Here is a 15,545-nt window from a genome sequence, read left to right as displayed (position 1 = left end):
GGCCTTTTCCAGCCAGAGCTCACTGACCTCCCTGCCCCTCCCAGACCCCTGCCTGCTGTGGAGGTGCCCTTGACACCATCCACGTCCTGGAAACTGTTCCAGAGCTCCAGCTGGAGAGCCTGGAGCTGGCTCCTGGAGGCACATCCGGATGTGGGACACTGGCATTCACACCCTCCCCACATTCCCTGAGCTGCTTGGAGCTGGCACTGCATCTGCAGCACCCAAAGATAAAAGAATGATTTATTTATGGAGCACGGCTTGGGGTTGTTGGGGTTTTTTTTTTCTGAAAACAAAAGAAGCTTCTCCCAGCTAGGTCAGAGCAGTAGGGCAGGATCATGGAATGTGGTTCCAAGGGTTTTACAGCCGAGCCTTGTCCAGCACAGGAGAGTTAAAGGGAGGATGCTCAGGGCAGGCAGTGCTCCCCACCCCAGCAGTGCCTCGGGTTCCCAGTGTCCTCAGGGACAGCACTGCTGCCTTTGCTTTCCTTTGACTCAAACTCATTTTCAAATCAGACTTTTGGCTCTAACAGAGCCTTAGGGAAAGCAGCAAGAACAACACACATGAATTGCTGTGTTATCTACCCCTGCCTGTCTCCTTTTCAAGAAATCATCGTTTCACCTTCCCATTTACACGTGGCCCATCTGTTTTGCTGCCATCACATCGGGGCAGAGCTCTGCACCTGTAAATTCTGGAAGGAAAAGTGCTGAGTGAGTGGGTATTTTTAAAAACACCATCCTCAAAGGAAATCTGTAAATGAACAGAACCTTCCACTCGTGGCTGACTGATAAAGACACGGGAAAAGCAGGCCCAGGTTCCGAATTTTATGACCCAGCTTCCAGACTATTCCCAAAGAAAGTGTTTCCCCAGAGGGAGGATGATGAGAGAGGTCAACCAGGTGCTTCATCTCTCACCCTGGAGCTTGAAACTGACACAGCTGGGCTTGGTTTTCACACAAAAAAGCAGAAAAATTAATTTCATTGCTACAAATTCATTTTTCAACTTGCACAGGGAGAAGACATGGGAGTCACACAATCCAATCCCCAGGATTTTCTTTGCATGGAAGGAGCAGCAAACACAAAGGACCAGAATTCGAGGCAATTTCCCTCCTGCATTTCACAACATTCAACTGAAGTGTGATTAAATATCTTTTTTGGTTACAAAATTATAAGGCACAGCTATATAATCAACTACTAAAGAGGACATTTCCCTTTCTTTTCCTTCTTTTCACCTTTTCACATCCTTTCTGTGTATTTTAGCTGGTTAAGTTGTGGTATTTTTTTTTTTTTTTTTTTTTTTTTTTTGAAGGGCAGCAAAAAACCACCAAAACCCTGCCAGAAAGGAAAAATGGGAAAAAAGGCTCCCAAATATATTTTGTTTTAAAAAAGTGAGGCAATCCTGAGTGCTCTAGACAGTGGAACTCCAGCCCAGCTCTCTGCTTTCTGTGCTCACACTGCTCTCACGCGGGTTCTGACCACCAAGGACGTGTTGTTTAACCCCACAAATTTCAGAAACCCCAAACTAGGTGGGAGCAGCACAAAATCCCCATTTTTTCACCTCATTCATTAAGTCTCCAAACTGCTGAAGAGCCCAACAGCCCCCGAATCCCACAGCAGCAGGAAACCTCCCTCCCCAGAACACCACAACCACCAAAGAGAGCTGAAATTCCAGCAAAGAGCTCCCCTTCCAAAGCAAACTCCAGGATTCCACGGCAGGCACCTTCACAAGGGAAGATAAAACCACATTTTCGGCTGTTCCATTAGAGGGCATCCTACAACATCCTTTTGTGGTCAGAGGCTTCTCCTCATTTATATCCTCTGCAATAGCTCATGAAAGATCTTCCATAAGGAGCCAGGAAAATTCACATCCCCAGGTTTTTGCATCCTTTGTTATCACATTAATTGCATTAATAGATTAACTTTCTGCTTTAGTTGGTTCTGTGCTCCTCTCCCCTCATGAGGAGAGGTGGATTTTCAATATTCTTCCACAATGTGAGATGTGAATAAACTGGACACAGCACCACAGAACTGCTTCCAAACCTCAGGACAGCTGGAGATCACACTTGAAATAAGGATTAAGGGACTGCAACAGGTGAGCAGGTTTGATCAGGTAGTTTGAAATTAGAGATAAAAGTGAATATTCTCAAAAACTGCCCACAACAGAAGCTCCACTGCCAAAATACAACGTGGGAAGTGCTCAGACCCAGCAGCAGGGGCCAAACCTGAGCTGCAGGACACAGGGAGTTGTGGTACAAACAGCCACTGCTCCCACCCACCTACTCAATCTTTAAAACCTCAGGTTTCAGACAGTTTACTAATGCAGGTACAGAGAGATACAGACACAGTTTACGACCCTTCAAATCAGCAAGAAGCCCCTGGGTAGTAAAATCTGCTTGCAGTGATAAATATTTTCCAGCTTGGGCTATGACATGGATGAAGTACCTGTAGGTGCACTGAAATCACTTCACAGACTGAAGGCACCAGAGGATCTAAAGGTAATAATATTGGAAATTAAGAAGTCTGGGGTAAGAAATAGGAGTTGACACGATAACATGAAAATGTAACTGTGAGACAGATAACTCAGTTATAATAAATTACTGACTTAAAGCAGAATGCAAAAGTGCTCCTGTCACACCAAATGACAAATGAACTTCTGACTGCTGAAATGCAAGATTAATGAATGCACACAAGAGACATGAAAGGACTTACGAGGATCCCGGGCTTGCTGTTGGCGGGGGACCTGGAAAAGTGACAGAAGAAAAACAGCGTGATGAGTTACGGCGAGGTAGCAAGCAGGGAGCTTTTGAAAACCTTTTAAAAGATAAAAGCACCAGCCTGTCATGCTGGCTGTGGTTTATGTAGCTGAACAGAGGAGTGGCAGCCCCTCAGTACCAAAGACAAGCCTGTGTTGGCTGCAGAACACAACACGAGGACAATAAACAGGTGAGGAACTCACCCTCCTCTTGAAACTGCCTTAGGAGAACATCTAATGATGAATTTCTTACCAGAAATCAGAAAACATGGGAGATTTATGAAAAAAGACTACGAAACTCATCACATTCATCATCCTTTGTGTGTTATTTGTCCAGTTCCAAAGAGGATTAACCAGGACTGTGTGCAAATATCTTCATCTCAGTGAATTATTTCCCCCTGACCGTGGAGGAGGAGAAGACACACAAAACCTGTTTCTTGTTTGGAATCTTCTGAGTGGTAGGATCAGCTTTGAAGGCAGTTATCTCAATATAAACTTGCAAGAATGAGTGCTTATTTTCCCTGACAGGTATACATGTGTCTCATCACAGGCCCTCAGTCTGCAGTGCCAGCTGAAATTTCTCACTCACCAGACACAGAGGTCACTCAGGCACTCCAGAATAAAGGAGTTTTTCTCCTCTGGTCTGAATCCACCCAGGTATTAATGGGGGGCTCAGCCTGGAGCAAAGGAGGCTCAGGGGGGACCTTGTGGCTCTGCACAAGTCCCTGGCAGGAAGGGGCAGCCCAGGGGAGGTCGGACTCTGCTCCCAGGGAACAGGGACAGGAGGAGAGGAATTGGCCTCAAGTTGCACCAGGGGAGGTTAAGGTATGATATTGGGAGAATTTCTCCTCCAAAACTGTTGGAACAGCGTGCCCAAGGCAGTGGTGGAGTCACCATCCCTACAACTGTTCAGAAAACATGGATGTGACACCCAGGACACGGTTTGATGGTGAACATGGAGGTTGCGCTGGTTGATGGTTGGACTTGATGATCTTAAAGGTCTTTTCCAACCTGAACATCCCATGATTCTATGGAAGTACAGCTGTTCCTACACTCCCATGGATCCAATTATTTAGGAAATCTGTGGATGGGGTTAAAAGGGCAGAGATCCCAGCCCTTATAGGACAGACAACAGGGTCCAAAGCCTCTCTCAGGGGTTTCCAATGGCTTCTCAGCTCCCCAGATCACTTCTCCAAGCTCCATCCCAAGGAATGTTCCTGCCCTGCCATCCTAACACCCTCCCTGGGAAGCAGAGTTCCAGCCAGCCCACAGATTCCTGGGCTCTCTGCACAACCTGGGTTTAATAGGTTTAACAAATTTGGCTTTTCCATCCCGACCAATTCCATGATACCACTACAGCAGTGCGCTGATTTTCCCTGGACAAACTCTTTCTCCTAAGTGAGAGTTGGAACAGCTTAAGAGGAGAAAACTCACCAAACTTTACAAAGAGCACCCCGGTGGTGGAGACCGTCCTCCTGCCGTTGGTGGCCACGCACTGGAAGTAGCCGGTGTCGGTGGTGTCCAGGTTGCGGATCCGCAGGCGGGATCCATAGGGGGTGGCTCGGAAGGAGATCCTGCGAGGCTCCTGCACCACGGGAGCGTCGTTCTTCAGCCACCTGACCGTGGGAGGGGGGTTCCCAGAGACTTTGCAGTGCAGCTCCGCCGTCTGGCCAAGGGTGGTGGTGATGTTGTTCATGGGTTCATCCAACGTCAGGAAATAATCTGGGATTGGAGAGAAAAGAAGGAGAATGACGAACTCCAGAGCAGGGAATGTCAGTGTGGAGAAAGCTCCTGCTTGTCTTTGGAAGGGACACAAAGGAAGTGGATGTCAGGTTTCCCTCTGCTGTTTTAACATCTCCTATTTGGCTTCATTCAGCACAGGAAAAACACTGCTTCCCTTTTTTCTTCTCTTTTTCCCAACCAATAAACATGAAGAACATCTCAGAACTCCAGTTGTTCATTTTGATGCTGACCTGCCTCTGCTCATGCTAGAATCCACAAAATATAGGAATATATGAAAGGAATCATTCAGAAGCGAAAATCCTGTTACCCAGAGAAGCTGTGGCTGCCCCTGGATCCCTGGAAGTGTCCAAGGCCAGGCTGGATGGGGCTTGGAGCAATCTGGGATAGTGGAAGGTGTTGGGGTTGGAATGGAATGAGCTTTCAGGTCTCTTCCAACCCACACCATTCCAGGATTCTGTGATCCTGTCTCCAAGCCATTTTCAGTGGCGAGCAGAGCAGAGCAGACCATGTTATCCATGATTTTGTAAGCACCAACTGCAGAGATGAGGAATAAGGATCATACTGGGAAAAGGAGACTTTGTTCTCACTCAGTATTTCCAATACTAAGAGTACTGAAGATTACCTTCAATCTGAAATAGGGCTCATGACTGAAAAATCAAATTAAATTAAAATTACGAAGATGAATCTCTCCCAGTCCATTCCTGAGCATTGCCTTCTCCTGTCAAGGGCTATTTCACCGGGCATCCTTCAGGAAGAGGCCCATTCCCAGTTACTGTATGCACCATTTAATTAAATTCTTTAAAGGCAGGGAGGGAGATGGATTGGGAATGGAATCCTCAGGCTTTCATCTCCACGTCAGAGGTTCAATCCTAATGGTGGTCATTAGTGCCCAGAGCCATTATCAGCTGCTGGCTGTCCCAGCAGGGTGGCCAAGGAATGAGAAATCCCAACTGCATCCGGCTCCTGAACTCTCAGAGCCAAACCAGGAGGTCAAGAAAAGCCAGAACCAGTAAGTGAACTCGGAATCACAGAATTACTTGGGTTGGAAGGGACCTTGGAGCTCATCCAGTTCCACCCCCTGCCATGGGCAGGGACACCTTCCACTATCCCAGGTTGCTCCAAACCCCATCCAACCTGGCCTTGGACACTTCCAGGGATGGGGGAATCCCCGAATTGGTGCTGTGCTGCTTTTGCTCCACCACTCTCAGGTCCATGTGGAGTTAACTCCAGCAAGAAGCCTTCCCAAAAGTGTGAAAAAACCCTCTAGCACGTTCCAAACCAGCTCAGCCACCCAGCCTGCCTGAGTAAGCCACTTCCCTAATTATTCCCGGTAATCTCGGCTTGCCCAGCTCCTCCCTTCATTATGGTTTGTGTGGAGCAGTATCTCTTGCCTTTGTTTTCAATCTGTTTAGCACACAGCTTACCCTGTATTTGCACAGCACTTTGAACAAGGCGTCCCTGTCCTCACCTGGTCCCAGGAGCCATTTGGGACAAACATTTGGCACAGAGGCCCTGCCCACAGATATTTTTTTTCCACATATATTTTTTCAATTAAGTTCGAATGTGCAGGTGTGAAACTGTGCTTCTCTCAGGGAACAAGGGGCAGGATGAGAGGGAACCACCTCAAGTTACACCAGGGGAGGTTTAGATTGGCTATCAGGGAAAAACTTTTCATGGGAAGAGTTGTAAAGCATTGGAACAGGCTGCCCAGGGCAGTGGTGGAGTCACCATCCCTGGAAAGGTTTAAAAAATGTGTGGAAGTGGCACCTGGGGACATGGTTTAGTGGTGAACATGGTGGTGGTTGGACTCGATGATCTTAAAGGTCTTTTCCAACCTGAACATCCCATGATTCTACGGAAGTACAGCTGTTCCTACACTCCCATGGATCCAATTATTTAGGAAATCTGTGGATGGGGTTAAAAGGGCAGAGGACAGACAACAGGGTCAAAAGTCTCTCTCAGGGGTGTCCGGTGGCTCCTCGGCTCCCCAGACCACTTCTCCAAGCTCCATCCCGAGGAATGTTCCTGCCCTGCCATCCTAACACCCTCCCTGGGAAGCAGAGTTCCAGCCAGCTCATGGATTCCTGGGCTCTCTGCACAACCTGGGTTTAATAAAGCCCTGCTAACAGCCTGGGACTGCAGAACCACAGTTAATTACCCAATGTAACATTTCTGTACTGCAGCCGTTCATACAATTCCTGATAATGTTCTGGAGACTGCCTCCGTCATCTCCAGCCTAACAGGGAGAGAAACACAGCCCTGGGATGGGTTGGCTGACAAACAGCACAGTGAGCAGAATGTTTTAAAGATCCTGAGGAATAAAGGAGAAGCAAATAAAGGAGTAAGGATGGAGGGCAGGTTTCCAAAGCCTGGATTTTGATGTATCAGTAGAAATCGTAAGTCAGTGAAAAAGTGTGGATATAACACAAGAGCTATGGGGCAACTTCTCTGTAGGGACCAAGAGAAGTGGCCTCAGCCTCAGCAGCTGCTGACTCCTCTAATTGTTCTCCACCTTCCTCCATGAGCTGCTGCAGAAACACTAAAACAAAATCATCTGCTAAACTCACCCTAGATTAGTCCTCAAATCCATAAATTTAGCATCTGAATCATAAACCAGATCAAGCAGCTCACCTGAGATGAGATTTAAACAGGGCAGGTTTGAAGCCATTGGGAGCTGTGTGAGATGTTTCTCATGGATAAAGCAGTTCTGGAATGAAAAATGAACTCCCAAGAAACCTTGGATTGCTACAGAGGCACACAAAATGATGAGCATCCCTTCCCTGGCATGCACAAAACTCATCCATCGCTGCCCTTGCCTGGTGTGGAGGGGCTGGAGAGAAGCCTGGTTGTATTTTTATTGTCTCTGGCACCTTCCAAAGCCCATCAAAGGAGAAATTCTGTGTGAATTCTGTGATTCTTCCCTGGGAGGGTGGGGAGGCCCTGGCACGGTGTTCCCAGAGCAGCTGTGGCTGCCCCATCCCTGAAGTGTCCAGGGCCAGGTTGGAGCAACCTGGGATAATGGAAAGTGTCCCATGGCAGGGACGGAACGGGATGAGCTTTAAGGTCCCTTCCAACCCAAACCATTTCCCCATAATTAATCTGACAGTCTCCTGCCATCCAGCAGCTCTCCAGATGGAGTTGACTCCCCCTGACCTAAAGAAGAATTTCTTAGAAAAAGGACAGTCCTTGTGTACTGGGAATGAACCAGGCTGGTGGCACCGGCCTTTGGAAAGTCTGAGTTTAATCCTGGCTCTGAGCAGTCTTGGGTGAATCAGCTCAGTTGTGATTTTTAGAAGAGCCAAAGGGAAGTAGACACCCAAAGCCAATTAAAGCTCACATGGGATTTGTGCAACTAAGGCCTTTTAAAAACACCCTTAAACCTTTTGGCTCGATGTCTCCAGCCATAAAGTGAGGATAATAATCCCTCTTACATCATGGGGAGGCTGCTATGTACATTAATGAGATAATGCTCATAAAGCACTTTGAAGGTGAAAAGTGCTATGCTGGGATAAGCACTGTTATTATATTTTAAGTTAAATCTCAGGGTTTCAAGCACAGAACAAAAGCCTGTCCATATTTTAGAGTAGCACTCTATAAAAACATTTGGGAAACGTTTTAATTTACAGGAGTACGGGAGAATAGCCTGAAAGAGTTCTAAATAAAATTTAGCCCACCTATAATTTAATAATAGTCAAACTGATTTTTTTTTAATTTGTAAAAACAATTTACTGCTGGGCCTAGACCCTGAATGCCAAGTTTCAGCCCACAGAGAGGTTTTTTTTTAATGGCTGAGTTATAAACCCTTGAAAAATGCTGACAGCCCCTTTACTAGAGCAGCACTAGCGGGTGCCCTATAATGAACTTTTAAATGACTTGAGATAATATCTGGAAAGCCAAGCCTGAAATATATTTCTGGGTTTGAGCCGTTGCCAAGGCAAACACAACACATCATAAGTCATCCTCCTGATTCTGAGCGCATAAATTGGAGACACTGCATATAAAACCCAAATATTAGGTATTCTTCATGGCCAAACTTTGTGCTGGTTTGATGTTACAGAGCAGCAACAGCTGTGCAAGGACGAAATGTAGAGCGTTGCACGTCTCCAAAGAAGAAAAGTGTCTGTATTTCCACAGCTCTGCCTTGACATTGTTAAATAGGAGCCTGCCCAGTCCTAATAAATCCTCCACTATTCTACTGCTTTTAAGTGGAACCCAGGTGGCTTTCAAAATAAAAGCTCATCCTGGCCGGCCAAGGAATGTTAATCTGCTCTGTGACCACACAGTTACTCTATCCTAAATTACCACAGACACATCTTAGAGCAGTAACACCCTCTTGGCTTGCAGGAGGAGTTTGTTGGCCACAGCGAGACCTTTCCCCCCAGCACCGTGTGTGCTGCATGTTTCTGATTTCACAAGGTGTTTAAAGCACGATGGGGATGCAGGATTAGACCCTGGAAGGGTCATTTTATGAGAAGAGTTGTTGTTTCATTTTTCCTTCTCTTTCTGCCCCTCTGATCTTTCGGAATATTCAAAGAAAAGCTAAAATTAAAAGTCTCTGCTCAAGCCTAAACCAGCTTTAATCCAGGTGCACCAGAGAGGCTGGTGCGCCAAGTTCCTTCCATTACAGGTGGGAAACAACACAGCTCTCTGCAAAGGAACATCTCCAGACCTTTCCTCAAGCAGCTGTAGGGACACCTTTTCCAGCTGCTGGCCTGGAGAAATCGTTTCATTCTGGATTTGAAGATTCAAACCTGCAGCAGAGAAAGCAGAACCTGACCTGGCTGGAGCAAGGCAGTGGGACGCCAATATTCCAGGCTGCTTGTTGCACTTATGGAACCCTGGAATGGTTTGGGCTGGGAGGGACCTCAATGATCAGCTCATTGGAAGGGACCCTTCCACTAGACCAGGCTGATCAAGCCCTGTCCAACCTGGCTTTGAATTCTCTTTGTGAACTGAAAGGTTTGGCAGCTCCCTGGTTCTTTGTCAGTGCACGCACTGGAAAAATGCCCAAAAGTGTCTCTGTCAGTGACTGCAAAGAACGTTCAGTGATTGATAACAGAGTTGAAAACCTTTATCTAAAGGGAAGGAACTCTTGGCCACACCAGAGGGGCTGACACACTCCGTCCCCTTTCATGTATCAGCCTGGAAAGCAGCATTTTCCTCCATCCAGAGCCTTGGATTGTCCATGAGTCCAGCGTGGTGCCACACCTGGACGTGCTCCGTACTCACAAATATCAGCACCGGCACTGAGCTCAGTCCCTTGGAAATTTTCCACATGGAATAGTTGTCTTTGGAGAAGGCCAACAACACAGGGCCCACCCAGCCTGAAGATGCCAGAGGGGCTTGCTGGCTGCTCCATGAGAAAGAAGGAACCAGCAGGATTTGTGATGGAAGCGTGGCCACGCACAGGGCACGTATTTCTCTGCTGGGAAAAGGATTCACCATGGATTGCTGGATCTGCCCATAACTCACAAAGGAAAACAACTCCCCATGGGTCTGATCACCAGACCTTGTTATTAAAAGAGGGTAAAAGGAAAACTCCCCCTTGGAATGTCACTTATTTTAAATGAATAAAAAAGAGGAGTGACTGTGGGAGGGAAGAGATGCCACACTCAACCCGTGATTTGGCAACTCTTGGAGAGTATCAGGGTTAAAGAAGTCCAGATAATCATGTGGAAATATCCAATGTCAACAGTCTTGAGACAAAAGGAAACCCTCTGCTGCCTTTGCTTGCCCAGATTAATTCCCAGTGGGTTTCCTCAGCGATGTGCAGGGTCAATCTGGGATGCACATGGAAGCTGTGTCCTGGACTTTCCCTTCCCAGACTCCATCCAGAGGGTTCAGTACCACCCAGGATAACTCCCTGAGCTCAACCAGGCAGGGCACAGCTCGATGGCTTTTCAGATCTCCCCATGTGACTGTCACTGGGATTCTCAGAATTAATTGTTATATTCTGATAATTAGCAGCTTAGAGATGGTGCTGGGCTTGTGGAGGGAAACCAGACTTCCAAAAAATTATCTGGAACCTGAATCCCACTGCTTTTAGATGGGAACTGGACAACTCACTGCCCTCCATGAACTCTTGAGATGCATTTGAGAGTCACATCTGCCCCTCCTTTCATGAGTCACCTCTGAGGTTTAAGGACAGATGTCTCAGAGGTCACCTTGAGGGGAAATGAAGATTTTCTTTACTCAGGAACTGGTTTTATAGCCCAAGTAGGAAACCTCTAAACTTTATCACCAAAAAAAACCATGATTTGGAATAGGTAAACAAATGTCCACATCCAGCTATAAAGCCAACTACTGAAAACCATCAAGGGGTTTTGTTGTCACTTTGGAAGCTGCTCTGCAGTAAAGAGCCACAAAGAAAAACTCCAGCATTAAAGGGAGGGTGTATGGAAAGGTCTGTGCCTCAAGATTAATGCTGTGGAGTCAAAGAAAAGCTGTTATTTCTGACATCTTGACATAGCATCACTTTAGGATCTGGTTCTTATTAGCCCTTTCTGTGCCTTTTAAAGGTCTATTTTTTTTTTTCCACCAAAAATGTCAGGAAATTTGGAACAGAAATGTACAATAAAACACGTCCCTTGACCCTCTGATCTATCAATCTTTCAAATAAACAAAGATAGCTGGATGAGCCAGGAAAAGGTTATTATATATAGTTACCTTATGTATAATGGTCAATATTCACTGCACACACTCAGATTGTATAAAAAATCTGATGTAAGTGAAGCTTTTTGTGGAAGATTTTTGCCGTGAAAGCCCAAAGTTACTCAGGGTGGTTTCATTTTCAGGCCGCGTTCTGTGACCTTCGAATTTCACACCCTGTATTATTTATAAATGAGACATTCAAGAAACACAAATTCTCAAATAAAAACGTGCACTCCGTCAGTGGAAAAGCAAACAAAAGGAGCTAATGTACTGTGGCTAAAAAAATTTTCAAACAAAGTAGCAGCAATTTACTGCCCTGCTACTAACAGGACCCCACAAATCGAATCAGAACCCTGAGCCCCGTCGGGGGAGCTTGATTTACCCCATATCCCCCAGATAATAAAGGCAAATAAAAAGGTAAATTGTGCATGAATGTGAAAGCTGTAATTCTTCCCCTTTCAGCACACGTATCAAATTCGCATCCAGTGATTTCAAAGGAGAATCTGGAATCTCTAAAGGACCAGGGCCAAAGGCAGGAGGCCTCGATCCGCCTGGTTTTCGCCACGTTTGGTTGTGTTGATGTTGTTTAGGATGTAGTTTGCCTAAGAGTCAAATTCTCCCTGGGAGATCACCAAGATTTTCCCTCTAAGAACTCCCAGCCAAGTCCTTTCCCTGCCTGGAAGGACATGCCAAGGTGGCAGCTTCAGCATGGGTTTGTCAGTGAGGGTGGCACAGCTTCCCCTGGGGAAGGCCCCAGAGCTCCATGAGCAGCCAGGCTGCACCCCAGGATGTCCTGCAGACCTTCCACGGCCTCCTCCTGTGCTGCAGCTGTTGTCCAGCCCTTCCAGGGAATATTCTGCCCACACCAGGATCTCCAGGAAGTTCAGGACACGCAGTCCCAAATGCTGCACCTCTCCCATCTCTGGTTTTGACCCTCCACTGTCATTCTCTGCTGCGGATCCCCAGACCAGCCCAGGGAAGGGATCCTTGATATGCCTTTGAATGTTAAGGATAAATCCCAGCTGGACTTCAAACTGTAAAATCCTGACTCCTGCTGCCAAGCTCTCCAGGGAATGTGGAGGGAGCACCATGGGACTGGGAAGTGCTGCCACATAAGCTCTGTGCCTCACAGAGGCAGTGGGGAGCTCAAAGCCTGGACTTGGGACCATGGATGTCTGGAAATGGAAATGGTTCCCAAGCTCTGACCCATTCCAAAGCTTAATACTTGTGTGCCAGAGCTGATAGGCCATGAAAGGAAAAGGAAAATAGGCAAAACCTCACAGTAATGGCTTTCTTTGGAAGCTGAAAGACCAAGCTCCTGGGAGGAGGAGGAACCAGCAACAGGAAATGTGCTGCATCCCAGTCCCAGTTGCCTCAGCTCCAGCTCAGCCACAGCCAGGACACATCCCTGTGCCTCTGGAGGAGGCTGCAGGTGGGAATGGGGGCACTGGGAGGGCTGGATCAGGGGAAGCTGCAGGGACAGCATCGTTCTCTTACCAGCCCTGCAGAATGAACGGCCACTGGAGCTGAGTCCTACCCACAGGTAAAATAATATTTCAAAGCTGACTCTTTCCTGGCAAAGACTCCAATATTATCTTTGCCTAAGGATGAAGAGTTCCCAAACAATTCCTCCAGTGTAGCAGATGTAAATAGGCTCTCATTCCAATCCAGGCCTATTTCTCTGTAAATAAACCAACATGGGATGGAAGGAGGAAGGAAAAGCCTCTCCTTCCATGATCCCTTTTGTGGGAGAGGAGCAGCTGAATGGAGGGCTCAACTTCACCTTCGTAAAGAAGGAAAAGAAGATGGGAAATTGGGAGCTTTCTCAAAACAAGAGCTGGAGCAGGAGCTTGTCCCTTGGCGTGAGGGGAGAGAAGTGGAGGCAACACACAGGGAAGGAGAAATCCAAGGAGAAATCCCTGTAGGAACGCACATGGAAGAGGCTTTCCCCAGCCTCTTGGGGGAAAGGGACATCTCCCACCTGGGGCTGCTCCAGGCTCCCCCAGCCCAAGGGCATCTCAACTGGAAGCTTGGGAGTGAGAAGCTTCACATGCTGCCATCAGCTTGCTGAAATGGGGCTTTTCCCACCACCAGAGCCCCCCTTTTCCCCCCAACTTCCCTTATTTCTCCTCATAGAATTATTTATGGGATCATATTTTCATTTCTCTTTCTCCCTCGTGGCATTCCCTCTGCACACCATGGTTTACCAGTAGGAAAAGAAAGAGAAATGCTCACAGCTAAATCTCCCCCGTTTTAAAAGTGATTATTTTTTATTTTTTATGCCCAGTTTGTTTGTTTTTTTAAGGTTTTGGTGAGAAACCACCTCCTCCCTCCCATCAATCGTTGCTTTCAACAGCTCTTCACGGGTGGCTGCATCTCTTTTAAATTCATTTCCTGCTAAAAAGAATAAACAGGCAACTATTTAATGCTGTCGATTTAGCTTATTTAATAGAAACTGAAACCTGAATAGGGCTCAGTTGTAAGATAATCACTGCAGAACTCACCCAGCGAGGCAAAGCACCAGATTAAGTCATTATTTCAAAATGCAGAATATTATTATCAAGCTGTTCCTCCTTCCCCAACACAGGGCACACACTAGAGGAGGAGATGCTCATTTCCAAAAGGCAGCAGGTAGAGCTGGAGCCACTTAGAGCGGGCAGGGATTTAATTGGGAAATCTGGCTGGAAACCACTTTCATGTGGTGAACTTAACAGGCTTTCAAATGAGTTTTACTGGGACGCCGGCGTGACCTCCTGGCTGAGAGCAGCCAAGACAAGTGGATGTTGACTCCTTGAGATGCAAAAGAAATGGGAGCCGAGCGCACGCCTCGTTTTCTCCTCTGAGGTTTCCACTGCCCAGCTCAGCGTGTGCTGCCGAGGGCTTGGCTTTATCCAAGCCGGAGTTTCCAAGGCTTTGAGGAGAAGCAGCAGCTCCCACATGAAAGCCCCTGTTGGTGCCTGGGACAAGACAAAACCTGCGTGCCTTTGCTGGCAGGAGCTCCGGGAGAAGCCGCCCCTCTGACTAAGCTTTTCGGGCACAAACGCCTTTTAATCCCGTATGTAAATCCGTGTTGAGGTGTGGGAGCTGCCAGCACTCTAAATGCTAATCAGCTCCAGCAAAGGGGCCGGTAATCCCCCAGGAATGCGGGATTCAGCCCAAGCCGGGCTAATTGCGGCATTCCAGGTGGATTAGAAGCCGGGAACTTCATTTTACCTGTTTCTGACAATATCTCTAGCTCAGAACAGGTGCCGTGGAGTTGGTGGGAAATGGTTCAATCACCAAGGTCGGGGTCGGGCTCAGCGCTGGCACAGAAATCTCAGCTCTGCTGGGACTCTCCAAAGCCAAAGCTTTGCTCTCTCTGGCATTTCCAAACTTTTGAGTGGATTTGTGGCCTTTACTTTCATTTTCTAGGCCACTTAGTTATTTCCTACTTTCTGAAAAACCAAAGAAAGCTGCCGAACAAGGAAAGAAACAAGTAATGAGAGCAGGTTTAGACGGGATGTTGGGAAAATATCCTTCCCTGTGAGGGTGGGCAGGCCCTGGCACAGGGTGCCCAGAGCAGCTGGGGCTGCCCCTGGATCCCTGGCAGTGCCCAAGGCCAGGGTGAACATTGGGACTTGGAGCAGCCTGGGACAGTGGGAGGTGGGGTGGGACTGGATGATCTTTAAGGTCCTTCCCAAGCCAAACCAGTCTGTGATTCCATGATCCTGCCTGGGGGAAGCACCAGCACTTCCCCACAGCTTTGGGATGTTCCCTGAGCACAGCCCAGGCCTGCCACGAGCACCTGGATGAAGCCCTGCAGTGGGATAAGACATCCCTTCTATCAGCGCCTTCCCGCAGCAATTTGCTGGGATTTGGGAATTCTCTGCTGAATGACCACAAGCTTTTCTCCCTTTCCCACCAACCCTTTGACTTTCATCTTCTCCACAGTGTCCTGGATCACCAGAAAGTCCTGCTCCTTCCCTGCTGGGAAGGCAGATTTGAAAGAATCAACCTAAAATCCTCAGAATTACATATTCTCCTCATCCTTAAGCACAGAAAACATATTTATGCATAAACATCAAACATTATGAACACATGTTCAACAAAACATTAACAAAACACAGCCAAAAACAGTTGGGAAAACCATCTGGGGCAGAATTCCACTATGGGAAATTTCCATCTCAATAGTTAATGGTCGGCAAATGAAAAGAGTGGTTGACAAATTGCCCCATGAGGGTGGCTAAGAGCATCCTCAAAGACAAGTTTGACTCAGGAGCTGCAGCCACTGCCTTGCAATGAGGGAATCTCAGCAATTTGCCTTAAATAATTAACAATGCTTAATTTACAAAACGAAGGGGAATGAGAAATCTCTCGGTTTTTTACAATATACACCTTCTGGAGAGCTCCAAGTCACACATAAT

The 15,545-nt window shown here is 47.2% G+C and overlaps 1 protein-coding gene across 2 annotated transcripts in view; it reads right to left on the bottom strand.

Moving 5' to 3' along the window:
• The window catches only part of ROR1 (receptor tyrosine kinase like orphan receptor 1), a 147,138-nt gene that overhangs the window by 31,578 nt on the left and 100,015 nt on the right, over window positions 1-15,545 (bottom strand). For both annotated transcript variants that reach the window (XM_032118015.1, XM_032118016.1), the window contains exons 3-4: window positions 4,183-4,470; window positions 2,706-2,736 (exon numbers count right to left, since the gene is read on the bottom strand). In XM_032118015.1, the coding sequence (XP_031973906.1) occupies window positions 2,706-2,736; window positions 4,183-4,470 (319 nt within the window). The remainder of the gene's footprint in view (window positions 1-2,705; window positions 2,737-4,182; window positions 4,471-15,545) is intronic.

Source organism: Corvus moneduloides, chromosome 9, assembly GCF_009650955.1.
Source record: "Corvus moneduloides isolate bCorMon1 chromosome 9, bCorMon1.pri, whole genome shotgun sequence".
In the NCBI taxonomy this organism is placed as follows: Eukaryota; Metazoa; Chordata; class Aves; order Passeriformes; family Corvidae; genus Corvus; species Corvus moneduloides.
This window is presented reverse-complemented; position numbering and strand designations above follow the sequence as displayed.